Raw genomic sequence first — 19,065 nt, 5'->3', positions numbered from 1 at the left:
CTTTATGACAAAAGAATAGAATAACATTATTTATGACTTTTTATTGAAGAAGGTAATTGATACACAACGGGTGATTTGTTTTAAGGCCCAAAGGCAGCCAGTGGCAAAAATTAATAATGGAAATAATTAGATAGGTATATATATGTGATGCCAGTTGCTGGCAGGCTGTTTCGAGTTCAGAAGTAATCTTACTCTATACTTATTATTTCTACTAACTGCACTTAAGTCATTCTTTCTTTTGCAGTGAACCTTGACTCTGTGCTGTTAATGTACCAAATGGGGTCAAAAATAAGGAACTCCTTCAAAAGTTAAGGGCAATAAACTTGCAAGAAATTATTTTGCTTACTTAAATGTGCATTAAACGGCATTCTCTTTTCAGTAAAATGCAGAGATGGGCTGAGAATCCGCAAAAATTTATTAAAAATTAAGTACATTATATTTTCATTCAAAATTGGGTGCTCATCAATTTTTCATTGGTAGTTGGCAGCATCATATAGTTAAATTGCTATTTTAGTATAAAAATTGAGCATAAAGGTTGCTGATAAAGCTCTCAGTTTGAACAGAAGTGGAAACCTATTTTAGTTCAGTAAGGTATTTTTAACAAAATGTATTATCTTGACATTTTAGAATTATTTTTGAAGTAGCTGGTATACATAAACAGCTGGCACTGATTTTCAAATTATAGTAATAGTGATCAGTTAGTTTTGTTGGTATCTGAGTAATAGCGTTGTTTCATAGCTCTATATTTCCTAAGGAAGTATAATGCTTCTAGTTCTTTCATTACAAATTGGCCCTGTTCAATAAGTTCTTTGATCTTCTCTGGGTCCTTCACATCTTTGTTTTTAAGGAAAACACTCTTCAGACGCCTTTTAAAATAGTCTGCTCCTTTTGGATAGTCTCGTCCAAGATACAGCAGCTTAAAAAAGAAAGATTATATATTTCTAAACAATCTATGTCATATAACATAAGATTGGCAACATAATTACTTACATTTTTATAAAGATTCAGTACTTCTCCTCTTAAAGAACTGGCCATTTGCAGGTATCATGGGAAGTATTCACTTTTATATTTAATGTACCTAAAGAAAAAGAAAAATTTTTACAAATAACTGCATTGTAGTCTTAAAAAAGAATCAAAGAAAAAGGATTTTACACATTGGTAAAATGGTACCCTTTTTTTTCATTCAATAAATATTTATTAAGCACTTTTATGTTCCAGGCACTGAGATGTAGCTATGAATGCATCAGATAAGATACCTGCTCTCACAGAACTAACATCTCCAGAGGGGTATACTACAAACAATATCATGAATTGTGATAAGTTCTATGAAGGATACAGGACAACTAGAGAAAATGGATTGTCAAAGCTGGATATGTAGGTGTACCTCCTTGTATACCAGAGTGGAATGAATTAGAACTAGATTTGAATCCCAGCTGCATAGTGTTGTACAGGTTACTTAACCTTTCTGAGCCTCAGTTTTCTTGTCAGAAGGAGAATTGCCTTTACCCTGCTTTCAAGGAAAGGCTAAAACTGGACACTGGGAAGAGGCCTGATCAAATCAAGAGTGCCCTCCTAAGAAAGGCTAAAGAGGCAAAACTGGGTGTGAGGGTCAAGCAGGTTCACAACTAACAGGAGATGGGCAGTAAGATCGGTGGTGAAGAGGCCAAGTGAACAACCCGTAAGGGGCTACACGAGGAGCCGGCGACATCCAGTGGGACAGATAAGCTTCTTTATGTGTACTTGGTTCGTGCTGCTAGGGAGAGGCAGCTCTGTAAAGGCACCACGATAGCCTCACCAGAAAATAATTCCCAATACTTGTGACGGCTCAATCTTAAAATCCTAACGTCATAAGCGTTCAGCTCATGACAGGCCCCAAATAAATGTTAACGTCATTTAAAGCCGCCTTTAAAGTTCTGTGATGCCCATTTTCCTATTGACCTAAAAAGACTTTTATACCTTTTTATGTCCCTCATTAACGTAATTTTTATTTTGAAATAATTTCATTCCATCTTGGAGAAAAGCTGCAGCTTAGTACTACTAAGAACATTTTTTTTCCGAACTATTTGAGAGTAAGTTGCTTACCCGGTATCAAATCAGCCTGAACACTTTGCAGTGCCATCCGACAGAAACACAGTGCAGCCCACCCATGTAATTTTATGTTTTTTGGTAGCCCATATTAAAAAATAAAGCAGGTGAAATTACTCTTACATTGTTTATATCCAAAATATTATTTCAGTGTGTCATGCCAGAAGCGCTTATAGGTACCAATGGCTTCGTTGCTACCATACTGGACAGCACAGCTTTAGAATGTATTTCCTACGAACAAGGATGTTTTCCTGCAGCACAATACAACCATCAGAATCAGGAAATTAACAAACACTGTTACATTACTACCATCGAACCCACAACCCCAAGTTTTGGCAGTTGTCCCAAAGATGCCCTTTATAGCGAAAGTATCCAGTCCATGATTACACACTGCATTTAATTTTCAAGTCTCTAGCCTTCTTCAATCTGAAAAAATTCCTTTGAATTTCCTTGACTTTCATGAACCTGACATTTGTGAAGAACACAGGCCATTTATTTTGTAGAAATATGTCTCATTTTGATGTTAAGTCATAGCTAGATTCAGCTTATGTAGTTTGGGCAAAAATATTAGACATGGTGCTTTGTTCATTTCACTGCGTCCTATTAGGTGGACACAATTCCCATTTGTTCCATTATGGTTGATGTTAATTTTGATCACTTGATAAAGGTGTTTGTCAGGACTCTCCTCAGTTAAGTTACTTTTTTCCCTTTGAAATTAGGTTTTTGTGGGAGGTACTTTGAGACATAAGTATATGTAGTTCAGAAAAAATTTCCTCTTACAAAAACATTAAAAATAACTGTTTATTGGGAGGGGGGATAGGCTTGGGGCATACCACTCAAATCGTATACAACTGTAAATGGAGCAATATTAATAAAACAACAGAAATTGGTGCCTGGAGAGCTAATTTGGGACAGATTGCGCTCAGCATAGCTGGAGGATACCACAGAGATGTTTAAAATGCTCGAAAATAATAGTCTGTGAATGGGAGTGGGAGGCTGGAGAGCAGGAAGGTATCAAAAGAGGCAGGAGGAAATCCTTGGGGATAATGGATATGTTTGTCCTGCTTGGGGTGAGGTGTAGGCATGTGTCAAATTTATCAAATTGTATTTATGCTTAATAATTGTAGCTTAGTGGATGTCAATTATACCTTAGTAAAACTGTTTAAAAAATAGTGTAGATATATATGCTAGCAAAATGCTAAGAGTAGGGTTGGGAGATATTCAGGTACATGTGGAAGGAGAGAGTTACCTAAACCACAAGGCTGCCAATCAGTGGTCAGGATAGGTGATTCAACTGTAACCAGGTCAACAGTTGCAAAAAACAGGGTATACCTCTCTGAGGAGGGAGCCCTGGGGGTGAGCACTTTTTAAATTTTTTTACAAACATACTTGAAAGGCTCCTGCTGCCAGTACAGCAACTAAGTGAAGACCTTTTCTTGCTGAAGTTTATAAATCTGCTTCTCTGGCTCCTCTTTCTTAGGGAAAAAAAATCACATAGGAGCCAACATTATTTCCATGTTAATACTTGTATACTTCTCCTGTTTACTAATAATTTATGAGTTAGCTCACATTACAAGCATACAATGTAGCAGAGCAGTTTTTCTCTGAGTTCATTAATATCAGCTTTCTTGTCTTCCTCCAAATTGCTATTTTTCTGCTTTTGTCTGTTATCACTTCAGAGCTTTCCTCCAGAAAAGGTAGTCCTTTTCCATCTGCTCCTACAGATGACAAAAAAAAACTTTTTAGAAGATCTGCATACATGGTTGCAGCTTAGGGACTTTGGGCTTTACTTAGGGTGATGTGAGTGGGCCCTTTATCAGGGAACTCTGATGTTAGTATCTTAGACGGTTCTCCTCGGCTGGTTACATTCCCCAGAGAAAAGTCTTCGAATCTTCTGAGCATTTGCTAATGTAACATTAAGAAGCAGAAGAGGAACCAGGGCCTTGCATTCAGCATTACATATACCCAAACTCACCTCATCTGCTTCCAGTGTGGTTTTGGTGTACTTAGTATGCCTGAGGACACCCCACTCCAGAGACTAGTATTATTTTGTCCAGAAATAAACCTCCAGTCTTCTGTGGGAGTGACAGGTGCAGACACTTAGGGGTGGTTTTCAAATAGCTTTCACTTAATCCTCTCTGATTTACTTCATTCTTCATTTCCAATTACAGTGGCCCTGTTCCAGTGCCTTTTGAGCATTATGCAGTATAAACTGGGATTTCTAGTGTGCTAGGTCACATTCATCTGTTTTGCAGCTTCTGAAGTTTTACGGTTGTCATCTCCTCTTCTATTCTTCTTTTATTTTTAAATTGGTTTACTGAAGATTTAGTGGTTTTGGAAGGGACTGAAATTAGATGAGTGTATTTAACCGGGAACATCAACACCGAATTTCATTTTTAAAACTTTTTTTTTTTTTTTTTTTTGCTGACAGCCATTTTTCATGTGTTTTAATCTTACTGAAGAATGATGACTCTTAAGAACCTCGTGCTTTTAAAATAATTGTAAATTAAATCTACATTAGATGTAATTTAAAATTGCAAATTATAAGCTGTTTAATTCCTGGCAAAGAGCATAGCTCTATTTAATTCACAATTTGTAATTTGTAAAACTTTTTAGAAATGTGGCTTAAATCATCCTCTTTAGCTGTTGCCCTTTTTACAAATTATAAATAATAAAGGATCTGCCCAGCAAAAAAGTAGCTGCTGTGACTAAGTTAAGCTTGTCCCATTCTTTGATATGTTACTTTATGAGTTAAGGAAGTCTGTTTTTATTGCATGCTGACCTTCAGGCATTTCAGTTTATTTTAGCCTTTGGGAGAAATAGGTTTCCTTGGGTTCAGAATTGGTGAACAATTTAAATACAGCAGGGACCTGGAGCTGTTCCTTAACCCTGCATGAAGTCATGGAGGTTACTGTTCTTTGTAGAGAGCCAAACGAGTTAGGGACTGAGAGAAGTCCCCCATCATCCTGAGAATCTGGATGGGGATGGGCATACAATCCACACTGATGGCTCTTTCCCAATGACTTGTGGGCCAAGGAGGTAAGACATGACTAACTCCAGTTCTGGGTTAAGTGAGAACTGTCATTTAACTAGGGGTTATGGTGTCTAGAGCTGTTATTAGTCACTGTTCTCCGTGAAGTTCTGACTTGACTCAAACAGATGAAGCACATTTCCCCAAAGTAGTTAAGCCTAAAAAGCTTCACACAAAAATTTATCCCAATACACTTGCAGCACCAAAGGATACATAATCCAAGAGGTAGGTGGCAAGAGAGCTTGGCCCCCAAAAGCTGGTATACTGCTTGGTCTAGGCCTACCTAGAAGCCAGATTATAAAAGTGAGTTGAAAGGAGATGGCTGTGTATGTTCATACGGGGGAGGTACTACACCTGTCTGAAGGTAACAAAGAGAACAGGAAATGGGCCTTCTTACACAGCTTGTAAGAGAAGTAGTAGAGAAGAACTTAACAAGCTCACTGGTATAATCTCATAGCACAGTGGCCCCCTAGAACACAGTCCAGCCTGTTTTAACACATCCATAGCAAATCCTTCTCCCTAGGAGGGAAGCTGGTGGAATGAGAACTTGAGCAAGTCTCTCCTCTAGAAGCCCACCATTTTAAAGTTATTTGTGATTACCATCACACCTCCTTACCCGCATCAGAGTTGACTGAGCTTTTGTATCATAAATATTAGTAGCTTGGTTGAAAAACTAAAACAAAAGCTTAGTTCCACACCACACAGCTTCAGAACTCTATTATGAAGTCGACGTTAAGACTTTTTAATCTTGCTACCAGGGATGTGGAGGTGAGATGTCATAGCTATGACACAGTCTGGATTTCTGTGGTGAGAATAACACTTTAACCCACAAAGACCAGCTCAGTCAGTAATACTTATTTACTAATAATACCTTTAGTCAATGAAAGTGCAAGGGACAGCGCATTATAAAATGAGAATTCAGAGATGAGAAATGGTGGCAATAATCTAAAAGCATTTCATGTCTTGTCAGGCTAAAACAGGGTTTAGATGTAAAATCAGAGAATTCAGACAGGCTTTGGAAGGACCTTAATTTCTCAATCTCTTAATTTCTTCTAGTTTTCCTGTTGGTCTAAATTGCCAGAGTTTCATGCGGGGAGACTGACATTCGAATGACCTTGACCCTGGGCACATAATTTGGCGAGTCTTGTTGGGTCTCAGAGACCGCCACCTGTAAGGAATACTTTACCCAGGAACTGCTTCAAATCATTTCCAGTTCTTGGTTAGAGCGCCTCTAAGCAAAAACGGCATATACCTTGCGTGCCCAGGAAGTAAACAGAACCAGGTGCAGGGAGAAGAATCCGAAGGTTATTAATTTCGAAATAAACAACCCTCTGGGAGCCGATTTATTTACCTCTTTTTCTAAACTGCCAATCGAGACCCGCCCCACGCTGGTCTAAGCGGTGGCGGCCCAGGCAGCCGAGCCGGTGTCAGTCACTAGACCCAGTCGCGTAGCCGGCGGCGCCCTTCCTTCTCGAAACCGCACAGAAAGATTCGTCCCAGCTACTCTAGGGAAATAGGGAGAGGGACTGTCAACGTCGGAAGACGCTTAGAAACCCTTTCCCACACCCGCTGGTCCTCGCCCAGGGCATACGTCACCGCCTCCAGACCTCAGGATTCGGAAAACAGAATAAAACCCTCGGGCCCGGCACTCACGCACTTTCCGGCACGCGGCAGCCGTAAAAGCCTCCTCACGATCCGACTCCTGCGGCAGTCGACCGAGGCGGGGCGGCGGAGGTGGGTGGGGCAACCTGTCAGGGAAGGGGGCGGGGCGCCGTCCGGAAGAACCCCAGCGCGACTGCGCGGACCGAGACGCGCGGATCTCCGCTCCCGCCTTGGCGCCAGTGGGCGGGGCTTGTCGTCCTGACAACCCAGGAGCTTTTCTCCTCACAACTCGGGAGCGTTTGTCCTCACAGTCCTGAGCTCCGACTTGGCCGACTACGGAGGTAGTGTCTGCCTCAGCATGGTGAGCAGGGAAAGTGGGGGAGCCGGGTGAAGGGGCGAGCATTGATTCTCCTACACCGTGTTAAATTATGTAACAAGAGCCTGTCATATTTTATCAGAGGGGAGCGAGTCGGTTTAGGAAAGAGCCCATACCCTTGGGGTGGGGGCGGGGGAAGGACCTTCCCCAGATCTGTGGCCTTCTGTCCAGGCTCCGGCGGACAGGTGGGAGTAATAACCAGTTTCTGCAAGCGGGGAATGATCAGTGCGGTCAGCTGATGTCTTAAAATCTCGACCTCTTGCTAAATTTAAATATCGGTCTCAATTTAGTAACTTCCAATAGTGATAGCCATTCCCATGAAATTGCTTTTTTATTGCAGCTTGGGGGAAATGTGTTTTTTTGCCTCCTCATCAATTAATTTAAACCTTTTTCAATTTACTCTGCTTTGACAAGTTATTTTATGTGTTTTTTTGTGGAAATCTGAATTGTTTCGTAATTCAGGGTATGCAACCTGCCCTGTGTTTATTAAGTATGATAAAGCTTCTTGTTTTGTTCTTCCGCACTCCTCAGCGTCATGTCTTCTCCAAGAACACAGGCCAACATGTAGCTATAAGATGTTCTCACTTCCCATTTTCTTAAACATGATTTCCATCTTCTTCTATGATTAAAACCAGAGGAAGTGGAAAATGTAATTAGTTAATTATTTAATTTGTTGATCAAGGGAAAATATGGAACATGTTCTTTGTGCTTGGCACTAGGCTGAAGCCAAGGGCACAAAGGTGAAAATTACCATCTCTCCCTGGTATGGAAGATAGACTTAACAAATTAATTACAATACAGTTTTATAACTGTAATAATTGAAGTGACTACAACGGAGTAACGCAAAGTTGGAAATGTTGAAATTGGGGCAGGAGAGGGGACGGGAACAGGAAGGGAAGAGCAGTGCTTTTCAAGCTGTGTTTTAAAGTATGATTATGAATTTGCCGGAAGTGATGAGAAGAAATAGGGCATGGAGAGCATTCATGTCAGGGAGAATAGAAAGTAAATGGATTTTAAGTGGACTGAAAAGTGCTGATAACTTAAGGGAACAAGAAGCACCTATTTATTATCTTCCAATCAGTCCATAAGTTTCTTGTTCTTAGATCCCTCTAGGAATCTTTTTCAAAATGTAGTTTCTGGAAAATTTGCCTCTAATAAACCTGGAATACCAGTTAAAATTCAAATTCCAGGAACAGACTGGACTCCAGATCTACATTATTAGTTTCCTAAGGCTGCCAAGTAACGACATACCACAAGCTAACTGGCTTAAACAATAGAGACTTACGGTTTCACAGTTCTAGAGGCTGGAAGTCCAAGTTCAAGGTGTTGTCAGGGTTATGCTCCCCCTGCAGGTGCCAGCTTCTGGTACTTCTTGGCTTGTGGCAGCATTACCTCATTCTTCACTGGCGTTCTCCCTGTGTGCGTGTCTGTGTCCAAATTTCCCCTTTTTTTAACAAGGACGCCAGTCATGTTGGATCAGAGATCCACCCTATTCCAGTATGACCTCATCTTAATTTAACTACATCAGCTAGGACCCTCTTTCCAAATAAAGTAAAATTCAGAGATACTGGGAGATAGGACTTTAATGTATGAATTTTGAGAGGTCACAATTCAACCAATAACATGAACTGAATTACAATGGGGAGAGAGAAGCGAGTGTGTACACTTTTAGCCCAGGAATATGCATTTTAACAAGCATCCTAGGTGATTCTTATGCCCTCGTAACTTTGAGAACTTCTCTACTACATTATGCTCCTATGATTTGCAGGATGGGTGAGGATATGTACGTAAACTCAACCTGCATCACATTAAAAGCACTGGTGAGAGATGACAATTCCCCCACCTTTAAAATGTGGCTACTTGGGAACAGGGCCAATGCTGTTTACCTATCCTGCTGTATAGTAGTTATTTCAAGATGGAAGCACGTTAACTATTAATTGATAGCAAGTATGATAAAAATAAAACACATTTGTAAAAGTTATGAGAGCCAGTCTCCATTGTAATTCATATCATCTCCAGCATCTCAGAGTGCTTTGTGTGTAAATCATTAATAAATACCTGCTGAACAGATTAGTGAAATATATGCACTTTTCAAGAAGATATAAGCTACTGCTTTGTGTCAGTTTTAACATTTATATTTTATACAGTGATAACCTTATGGCTTGAACCACTAACTTCTCCTGTACAAGTCGTCAAATGTGGAAAGTGTATGATCTTATAGTCACATGGTCCCCTACAAATTCCTTACCAGAAATCTAATGAACACATGGGCCAAATCAGGAGATTACAAGTACTGTTACTAAAAACTACTTGTAAATATTGATTGAAATACTGCACTTTCCAAAATCCAAAAAAGCATAGATCTGCTTTAGGACACATTGCTGAATAGAATCATTTTGTCATAGTTTTGCCTGTTTTAAATTACTGGTTCTCTTTCTATAAAATCAGCAATCTAACTTTACAGAAAGATGATTTCTTTATAAAATGAAATCATTCCCACACTTTCAAGCTTGACATTAGTACCAATACTAATGTCAGTGATTTCTTCTTTAGAACCCTTTAAACTAGTGCCTTCTTGACTGGTGCTTGGTTTCGTGATCGGGCATTTCGTTAAACATGGATCATTGATCGTCGTAAGAAAGAGTGTAAACTCTACTTACAAAAGATGCTTCAGTGGGTGAACTATCTTAGTCTTTCCTAGACTTGCTTGTAGTTTTGTCTGAATTCTTTTCTAAAAAAACTTTTTTATTTTGAGATGATTTTAGATTTCCAGAAAAGTTGCATAGAGGGTACAGAGAGTTCCCTTATACTCTTTACCCAGCTTCTCCTAATTTTAATATGCTAGGTAATCAGGATAGTTTTGTTTAAACGTCTGAATTATTTTTTAAATTTATCAATTCTTTTGTTTTTCCAACTTTTAGGGCCCCAAAGCAAAAAAGGTAGGTGGAAATTATTTCTCAAAATAGTTTTAAAGCACTGACATTGTACAAACAATTTTTAAACGTTTTCCAGTAGTTTTATTATAGTTTATAGAGTTTACTAAGCTTAGTTTTTAGACATTAATGCTATTTAAATCATGGAATAATCCTTTACAATAACAGGACGTATTTCAAATTTGACATAAAAAGATAGTTCTAATTTCACAAAGAGTTTGAAAAATACCTTTTAATTTTTACTTGTGTCTAGATTTGAGGTTTTTTTATTACTTGCGCTCTAGAAAATTTTGGATTAGGAACACTTTTCTTCATTTCAAATAAACACATAAAAATTTAGTTCTAAAACCTTCTGTGACTTAAAAGTGAACCCTAGGATAATATGTCTTTAAGTGGGTTTCATGGTAACACGTACTGAATTTTTCTGTGCTTTGTAAAAATTTGAGTTCATTAAGGGGTGTCTCAAATAACTTTTTCTCTCTTCTTAGTAGATTTATACCTGAAAGCAGAGATTATTATCTCTTGATTGGCAAACATAGACGTAGTTCATTTGATCTAAAAGGTTTTTTTAAATCAGTTGCCAAAGTAGTTTCATGCAAAAATGTGATTTCCACCTATTCTTGAAAAATTGGAAACCTGATAACATTGGACCTACAGTCCTATACGGGAACAGTTGGCTAGACTAAGTAGCAGCTACCCCTTTGAGAAATGCATAAATTCTTCAGTTTGCTGTCGTCCAGACTATGACCAAATCCCTTACATTATTTACCTACCTGGTCCCAATAGGGATTTAGGTTTGGAATGCCAGCATTAAGGCATATCTGAAAAGTCACTACTCTGTTAATTTCCCCACCATTTTCTCTTATGGAATCAATTATACTCTCTGTGTTCTCATAGCACATGAATTTGTCCATACTGCAATTATAATGCCTATCATTTATTGTAATAAATTATCATTATGTGCTGTTCAAGGTCAAGAGCATGTCGTATTAATTTTTGTGTCCATAGCATTTAGTCTGGCACATAGTAGAAATTCAATCAGTATTTGTTGGATGAATATGTGAAACCCCATTTACCCTACCACTACTTTAAAACACTTGGGCCCTTGATTATTTAAGAAGAAATGCTTATATAAATGTGCATTCAATATTTATACAATTCAGCATTTCTTCAAAAATGCTATTGAGTGCCATCTATGTTTGCTTTTCTCAGTCACTTGAACCCACTACCAACCTGATACTGTTTTAGGGACTGTGGATAAAAATAACTGAACAAAATTTATGAAGGCTCTGGGCACATTCTTATGGGGGAAGTATTCTGGAGGACTACAATCATATATATGTTTGTCTACAATAGTTTATTAGTTTGTGTGGGCATTCATTTTCAGCTTTAGATTGTGAAATCTTAGGGGCATTGTTTTAAATCTGAAAACTCATTGTTCTAATGACTTTGGTACTTAACCATGGATGTATGGGTGCTAAATAAATACATTTGGATTATTTTCTTCATATTGTTGTTTCCCTTAAAGAATGGTGAGATTCATCCTGTGAAATTTGAAACCAAACATAAGGAAAAAATTACTCACTTTTTAATTATTTCCATTCTTAAGGATTATGGTTTGGGGATGAGGTGAGCCTGTAAAGGGAATAATTACAGTATGGTTAAAAAAGCATGGAAAGATATATTTTATTTCTGATTTCTTAAAGTTTTATTTTAAGGGAAAAAAGTAATAAACACACATATGGTACAAAATTAAAGTAGCATAAAAATGTAAAAGTTCCTCCTAGCCAAGACTAAAAGAACCACTGCAAATCTTTTCATTCATTTTCTAATCATTAAAAAGTGCACACACACACACACACACACCCGTTTTCTCCCCACATAATGGGAGCATTCTGCACCTTCTAGTTTTCACTTGATGATGATGCATTTTATTAATTCTAGTATACTCACCTTTTCACATTTTAACATGACTGAAATTGAGATATGTTTTATGGTTGATAACAACTTACAATCATTGTAGTCCTGAATTGACATCTATTTCCTCCGGAGATGTTTGCTTCTGTCGGTCACTTGGGCTTACTACCAACCTAATACTACTTTAAATTCTCTTCCTGAGAGTTTTTGGATCACACTAATAGTATGAGTCAGACTGCAAATCCACATTAACTGACTTGTGGTTTAAATCTTCAGGGATTTTTTTTTTCTTTGTTCTATTCATTTTTCAGGATTGAGCTGTGCAAGTTTCCTTGTTGTATCTTTCTGTATTGTAGGTTCATTTGTGTTTACCTATTATTCAGCTATATACAGGCATTTCCTTTTACATTCACATCTTGGGCAGTTCCTTTTTTGGTATAATATCAATAATTTAAATGTGCCTCTTACATGTGATGGCATCATAGATTCTATGGAGTAAATATGTCTTGGGGACCTTTTTTTGATTCAGCACATTGAGATTATATCACTTCTTTTCACAGCTGTATCACATTCCATTGAAAGTATATCTATGATTTTTATATTGTCCCTATTTTTCACTACTACAAACAAGGTAGAAATGAAGATCCTTGTATATAAGGCCTTGCAAACATATGGGAAAAGAGTTGTTTCATTGATGTAGCAGTATTCTAGACAATAAGAGTACAGCAGCAAGACAGAGTCCCTGTCCTCATGAAACTTACATTCTTTTTTCCCAGCTTTATTAAGATATAATTGACGTATAACATTGTATTATAAGTTTCAAAGTATACAATGTGATGATTTGCCGTATGTACGTTTTATGAAATGATTACCAAAATAAGGTTGGTCACCTCACATAATTACCATTTTGTGTGTGTACCCGTGTGTGTTGAGGACATTTAAGATCAACTGTCTTAGCCACTTTCAAGTATACAATACACTATTGTTAACTGTAGTCACCATACTGTACATTAGATCCTCAGAACTTATTTATTTTAATAACTGGAAGTTTGTACCCTTTGACCAACACCTCTCCATTTCCCCCATTCCCAGCCCCTGGCAATTACCAATTTACTCTCTGTTTCTATGAGTTTGGCTTTTTTAGACTCCACGTATAAGTGAGATCATGCAGTATTTGTCGTTCTCTGACTTATTTAACTTAGCATAATGCCCTCCAGGTTCATCTGTGTTGTTGCAAATAAGATCCTCTTCTTTTTTTGTGACTAAATAATATTCCATTATATATATATACAATATAATATTTATAATATATAATATTGTATTAATATGTAATATATTCAATATATAATATTATAATATATTATAATATAATAATATATATTAGTCCAATTTGTCCAATAATATTATATTATATATATATATATCACATTTTCTTCATTCATTCTTTATTCATTCATCTGTGGATAGACACCACTTAGGTTGTTTTCATGTGTTGGCTATTGTGAATAATGTTGCAATGCCCATGAGGGTGCAGATATCTCTTCAAGAGAGTGATTTCATTTCATGAAGCTTACATTCTTTCTGGGGAGGGGAGGTGAAGAAAAAATATAATTTCAGATTGCTTTGAATGTGCAGAGAACCAAGAAAGGGCTCAGTGGGAAATGTGGGGTAGGGTATAATGTTATAATGGTGATTAAAGAGCTAAAGTTTGAGAAGAGACCTGGATGAAATGAGCATTCTATGCAGAAGAAAGTTATTGCAAAGACCCATAGTTGGGAATGACCTTGGTGGTTAGAATAGAGTGAGCAAAGTTGAAGTGAAAGATAAAATGTGAGGTGGAGGGATGGTGAGGGTTGAGGGGTGGGCAGAAGGGTTGGGGGAGATAAGTAGGAGCCAGTTCTTAGCCAACTGGGCCCCGGTGAAACGTCTGGGTTTTATTCTGAGTGTGGGAGAGTTGTAAGCAGAGGAGTGACAGGATCTGATTTATATCTTTAAATGGTCAGTGGAGAATTCGCTGTAGGGAAGCAAGAGTAGAAGTAGGAGGACCAGTTAGGAAACTGTTGCATCAGTGTAGGTCAGAAGGCTTTACACCAAGGTGAACCTACTTCTAAAAGTAAAACATACTCTTTCCTGGAAAAAATCTACTGTCTTGAAGCCCCGCACTTTTGCTATTGCATCTTCCCCTTTTGCAAGTACGCTTCTGCTTTACATAACAAAGGTCTATCCCTCATCCATTCTAAATCTTACTGTACTTAATTGCCCTAGAACCTGGGCTATGAAACTAAAGGACCTTTCAAAACACTCATGTTGGCAAGACTTTCTTTAATCAAGGCACTAATGACTTCTTGTTTTTGTCTGTCTTACAAGTAAGTGGTGAAATGTGGCATTTGAAATATTGAGATATTCTGAATGTCCTATATTTTGTAGTGTGGAGTGGTGGGACTGGTAATAATCTTTATTTAGTGACATTGCTTGTAAGATTATTGTCAAATGATGATGCAAAAAAAATGCTCTCACAGTGTAATTTATTGATAAAACATTCAGACTCCAAAAATAATAACATCAATTTTTTAATGAAAGATTAAGGGTATCAGTAAAAATGTAAATGAGCTTAATATTTTTACATAGACCTTAAAGTTGCCTTTGAAACGTCATATAATTTAAATTAGTATTATTCATTGCAAAAACTAGGAAATTGTACAAGACTATAGAAAAGGTTATAACACCTGGTACCCTGTTAAAACACCCATCGCTGCATTTACATCACTATGTTTTCTTCAGAAACTACTGTACTTCGTAGAATGCATGAAATAGCAGAAGACATTGATTAGATTGTAGGGAAAAATGCCTTACAGACTGATTAATGCATAGATGAACTTGGAATACTTTGAATTGATTTTATTTGAATAGATTGAGACTGGTGCCCAAGTACCTCCAGGCATGGAACTGTAAAGAATGGGCAAAAAGGGGGCCCTATAACTCATATCTATACTTATATCCTATCTTAATTTAGGAATACCGTATTCACAAAGAAGCTTTGGTTGCCTAAAATTTGAGTCCTGGTTTCCATGGAACATTCAGTGTTTACCCTAAAATATAAATGATGTTAAGTTCAGGACATTAAATAATTACATCTTTTAAAACAATGTGTGAGGAAATGGAATCAACTTATACCTGGCTTATAATAAAAAAAGAGATAGCTTAGCATGAGGATACATATTAACACATTTATTTGTAGAGAAACATGAAGTCAAACTGTCTGTGATAGAAAGCAAGTATGATATGGCCAGTTAGTTTAACTTTGAAGGCTGGGCTTTGCTAATTAGGTAAATTGACTTTTTTTTTAATACTTCGAATGAGCAAAATCTGTAGCTTGAAAATTTTGATCAGTTTAAAATCAAAGCAAGTGGTAAAATAAAATAATTTTTTCAAAATATTATTTTGATTTTCCCATTTCCAGTAATATTGGGTTTAAGATTTTTTGGATCAAACTTTCTGCTGAAAACAATAAATAATGCTGACTAAAATATATATGTATAGATCAAAACTTCCATCTTAAAGGCACTTAAGAGCTGATAAGATAGTAAGAAATTATCAGGAGAAAACCTAAATTAAGGAAGGAACCAAAGAAGTAATGGATGCACTAAAACTCTTTTTCATGAGGGCATTTGCAGTACAGGGCAAAACTTGAACTTGTGGTTTTAACAGCAATAATGGGAGCCAAAAACAGTGGAGTAATGTCTTCAATGTGCTGAGAGTAAATAACTGCCAACTTAGAATTCTGTATCAGCTCCAATAGTTTTCAAAAATAAAGGTGAAAGAAAAATATTTTCCCAGGTTAAAACTGTGTTTTTTACCTGCTGCAAAACAGATTATATGCATAAGGTATAAAACAGTAACCCAAATAATAACATGTGGGTTTAAAAAATAGATAGATGACAACAACACATAGTATTCATCATTTGATAAGTAGATAAACAAGATGTGGTATATCCATACAATGAAATATTTTTCAGCCATAAAATGGAAGTATTGATACATGCTATAGCATGGAAGAACCTTGAAAACATTGTTCTGAATGAATAAAGCGAATCACAAAAGATCACACATTGTATGATTCCAGTTATATGAAATGTCCAGAATAGGCAAATCTGTAGCTAAAGTAGATTAGTGGTTTCACAGAGCTGGGGGGTTGTGAGGAAATGGAAGGGGGCGCTGCTAATGGGTAGGGGATTTCTTTTGGGGGGTGATGGAAATGTTCTGAAATTGATTATGGTGGTGGTTGCACAACTCTGAATACACTAAAAGCCATTGAATTCTACACTGTAAATGGGTGAACTATATGGTATGTAAGTTTTATCTCAGTAAAACTGTTTATAAAAGATATATGACAGCAATAATGTATAATTTAGGTAGGGCAAGGATTAATTGAGTTAAGATGTTCTAAAGTCCCTGTACTGTTTGGTAGTATGATAAATGTATTTATATATTAGGTACATAGGTTGACTTTCTAGGATAGCCACTAAAATGATATATATAGAGTATATAACTTCCAAACCAGTAGAGGGAAAGTAGTGCACTAACAAAAAAATAATCAATTGAAGATACCAAGAAATATGAAAAGAAGGCAAGACAAATGCAAAATTGAAAGAGAAAGATTGTCAGATTGGATAAAAAATAAAATCTAACAATCTTTTTACAAACACCATGTAAAGAATAAAAATACAGAAGAGTTAAAGTAAGATGATGGAAAAAGGCATGCTATGCAAATAATAGAAAGATGAAAGTTGGTATAACTATATTAATATTAGACATGGTAGACTTTAAGACAAAAAGCACTTCTAGAAATAAAGAGGGTCATTTTGTAATGATAAAATTTTGATTAACCAAGAAAATATAATTTTAAATTTGTATATACCTAATTATAATGCCTTGAAATATACATTGCACAGATTCAGAGAACTGTCAGGAGAAACAGACAAGTTCACAATCATAGTGGAAGATTTCTTCTTTCAGTAACTGATAGAACAAGTATTAAAAAAAATAAAACAGTAAGGACGTAAAGATTGGAACAACATGAACAAATCATTAGATTTGTTAGAATAAGAATTAGACATATTTAGAACATTGCACTCAACAACTAGAGAATTTTAAGCATATATATATATTTTTTTCCAAAACTGACAATGTACTGTGACATAAAACTATTCTCAAAGTTCAAAGAATTGAAACAATTCAGAGCATGTATTATAACCTCAATGAAATTAAGCTTAAAAATCAAAGAAATAAATTATAAACAGGAAGATACGATATGCTGGGAATTTAAAAAAAATTCTCAAGTGGGTCAAGAAGTAATATAATGGAAGTAAAAGATAATTTTAACTCAGTAATAAGAAAAATACTTCAAAATTCGTGAATGTGTCTAAAGAAGTACTTAGAGGGAAATATGTAGCTCTAAATACTTTAGAAGATGAAAAATTAATGAAACTAAGCATCATTTTCAAGAAGTAAGAAAAAGAAACTCAAAGTAAGGAGGAGGAAGGAAATAATAAAGACAAATATAAAAATTAATAAAATAGAAAACATATAATAGGATTTATAACCTCATATCTTTCAAGTCTTCACTCAAATGTTACCTTCTCCATGAGGCCCACCCTAAACACTGTATTTAAAATTGTAATTCATCCCTTCCCCAATGACCCCTGCAGTCTGGAGTCCCTTTGATTTCTCCCATAGCACTTTTCATCTTCTAAAATATTTTATAAATTACTTTACAATTTTGTTTATTGTACCACAGAGATATATTGTACAGCACAGGGAATATAACCAATATTTTATAATAACTAAATGGAGTATAATCATTAAAAATTGTGAATCACTATGTTGTATACCTGAAGCTTAATACTCTAAGTCAACTAGTCCTCAATTTTAAACATTATTTTTAAAATTTTTGTTTATTGTTTTTGTCTTTCTCTTCCCATTTGAATATAAGTTCATTAAGACAAGGATTTCTGTTTACTGATATATCTCAAATACCTATCATATATTAGACTCTCAGTATTTCTTAAAATAGTTGAATGAACAAATAGGCCACAATTTATTTCTCTGAAAATACTGATAAAATTGACAATTTTCTGGTAAATTTTATCAAAAAGAAGAAATGGCATAAATAATCAATACAGGCATTCCTTATTTTATCGTGCTTTGCTTTATTGCACTTCACAGATATGGCATTGTTTACAAATTGAAGGTTTGTGTTGAGCAAGTCTATCTGTGCCATTTTGCCAATAGCATTTGCTCACTTCATGTCTCTGTGTCACATTTTGGTAATTCTTGCAATATTTCAAACCTTATGACTTGCTAAAGGCTCAGATGATATTTAGCATTTTTTAGCAATAAAGTATTTTTAAATTAAGGTGTGTATATTTTTTTAGACAGTGCTATTGCACACTTAATAGACTACAGTATAGTGTAAACATAACTTTTATATGCACTGGGAAACCAAAAAATTTATGACTTGCAATATTCCACCACTTTACTGTGGTGGTCTGGAATCAAACCCACAGTATCTCCAAGGTATGCCTGTATTAGGAATGAAAAGAGAGACATGACTTTAACAATACATGACATAATTTGAACAGCTTTATATGCCAATAAATTAGAAAATTTAGATGAATTAGACAAATAGAAAAAAAAAACCTTTCTCACACTGTTTCATGAAGAAGTAGAAAATCTCAATAGTCCTATAATCATTTAAGAAATTATAACAGTGGTTAAAATTTTTCCCAGAAAGAAAATTCTAGGTCTATAAGTCTTTGTTAGCTAGTTCTTCATTCAAAGATAAATTATTTCACTTTTATACAAATCCTTCTAGAGCATGAAAAAAGAGGAAACATTCCTAATTAATTTTGAGTTACCTGGGTAGCCTGAGAATAGCATGAGAAAGGAAAATTGAAGCCCATTCATGAACGTAAATACAAAATGTCTAAACAAAATGTTAGCAAGCTCACTTGGAAGTATATAGAATAATAATAAATCATGACCCAATTCAGCTTATTCCAGGGAGGCAGAATTGGTTTAATGTAAGAAATTAAACAAATACAATTAGATGGAGTTAAGAA

General features: G+C 35.9%; 2 protein-coding genes across 10 annotated transcripts in view; one reads left to right on the top strand and one right to left on the bottom strand.

Annotated features, from left to right (window-relative positions):
- Positions 1-399: 399 nt before the first annotated feature.
- Positions 400-6,841, bottom strand: ETFRF1 (electron transfer flavoprotein regulatory factor 1). 9 transcript variants are annotated; one of them, XM_081248987.1, is made up of 4 exons: positions 6,774-6,841; positions 6,468-6,621; positions 991-1,078; positions 400-916 (listed from the first exon to the last, which is right to left on the bottom strand). In XM_081248987.1, exons 3-4 carry the CDS (start codon positions 1,033-1,035, stop codon positions 695-697), a joined length of 267 nt encoding a protein of 88 aa, XP_081105113.1. In that variant the 5' UTR covers positions 1,036-1,078; positions 6,468-6,621; positions 6,774-6,841; the 3' UTR covers positions 400-694. The 9 variants fall into 9 exon arrangements, with proteins under 9 accessions (XP_081105113.1, XP_081105110.1, XP_081105112.1 ...); XM_081248984.1 differs by having other exon boundaries at positions 6,770-6,827; XM_081248986.1 differs by having other exon boundaries at positions 6,468-6,616; positions 6,770-6,826.
- Positions 6,842-7,005: 164 nt separating this feature from the next.
- DNAI7 (dynein axonemal intermediate chain 7) overlaps positions 7,006-19,065 on the top strand; it is a 75,002-nt gene continuing 62,942 nt past the window's right edge. The window contains exon 1 of the mRNA XM_081248304.1: positions 7,006-7,079. Coding sequence (XP_081104430.1) covers positions 7,077-7,079 — 3 coding nt within the window. The 5' untranslated portion in view covers positions 7,006-7,076. The remainder of the gene's footprint in view (positions 7,080-19,065) is intronic.

This window comes from Mesoplodon bidens, assembly GCF_964165515.1.
Source record: "Mesoplodon bidens genome assembly, chromosome: 11".
Lineage (NCBI taxonomy): Eukaryota > Metazoa > Chordata > Mammalia > Artiodactyla > Ziphiidae > Mesoplodon > Mesoplodon bidens.
The sequence above is the reverse complement of the archived record's forward strand: the minus strand, read 5'-3'. Positions and strand labels throughout refer to the sequence as shown.

Bases quoted from the DNA above. Each gene is read 5' to 3' on its own strand.
- ETFRF1 (XM_081248987.1), bottom strand. From the start codon at position 1,035: ATGGCCAGTTCTTTAAGAGGAGAAGTACTGAATCTTTATAAAAAT. The intron at 917-990 runs GTAAGTAATTAT...TTCTTTTTTAAG, and splicing joins TACTGAATCTTTATAAAAAT to CTGCTGTATCTTGGACGAGA.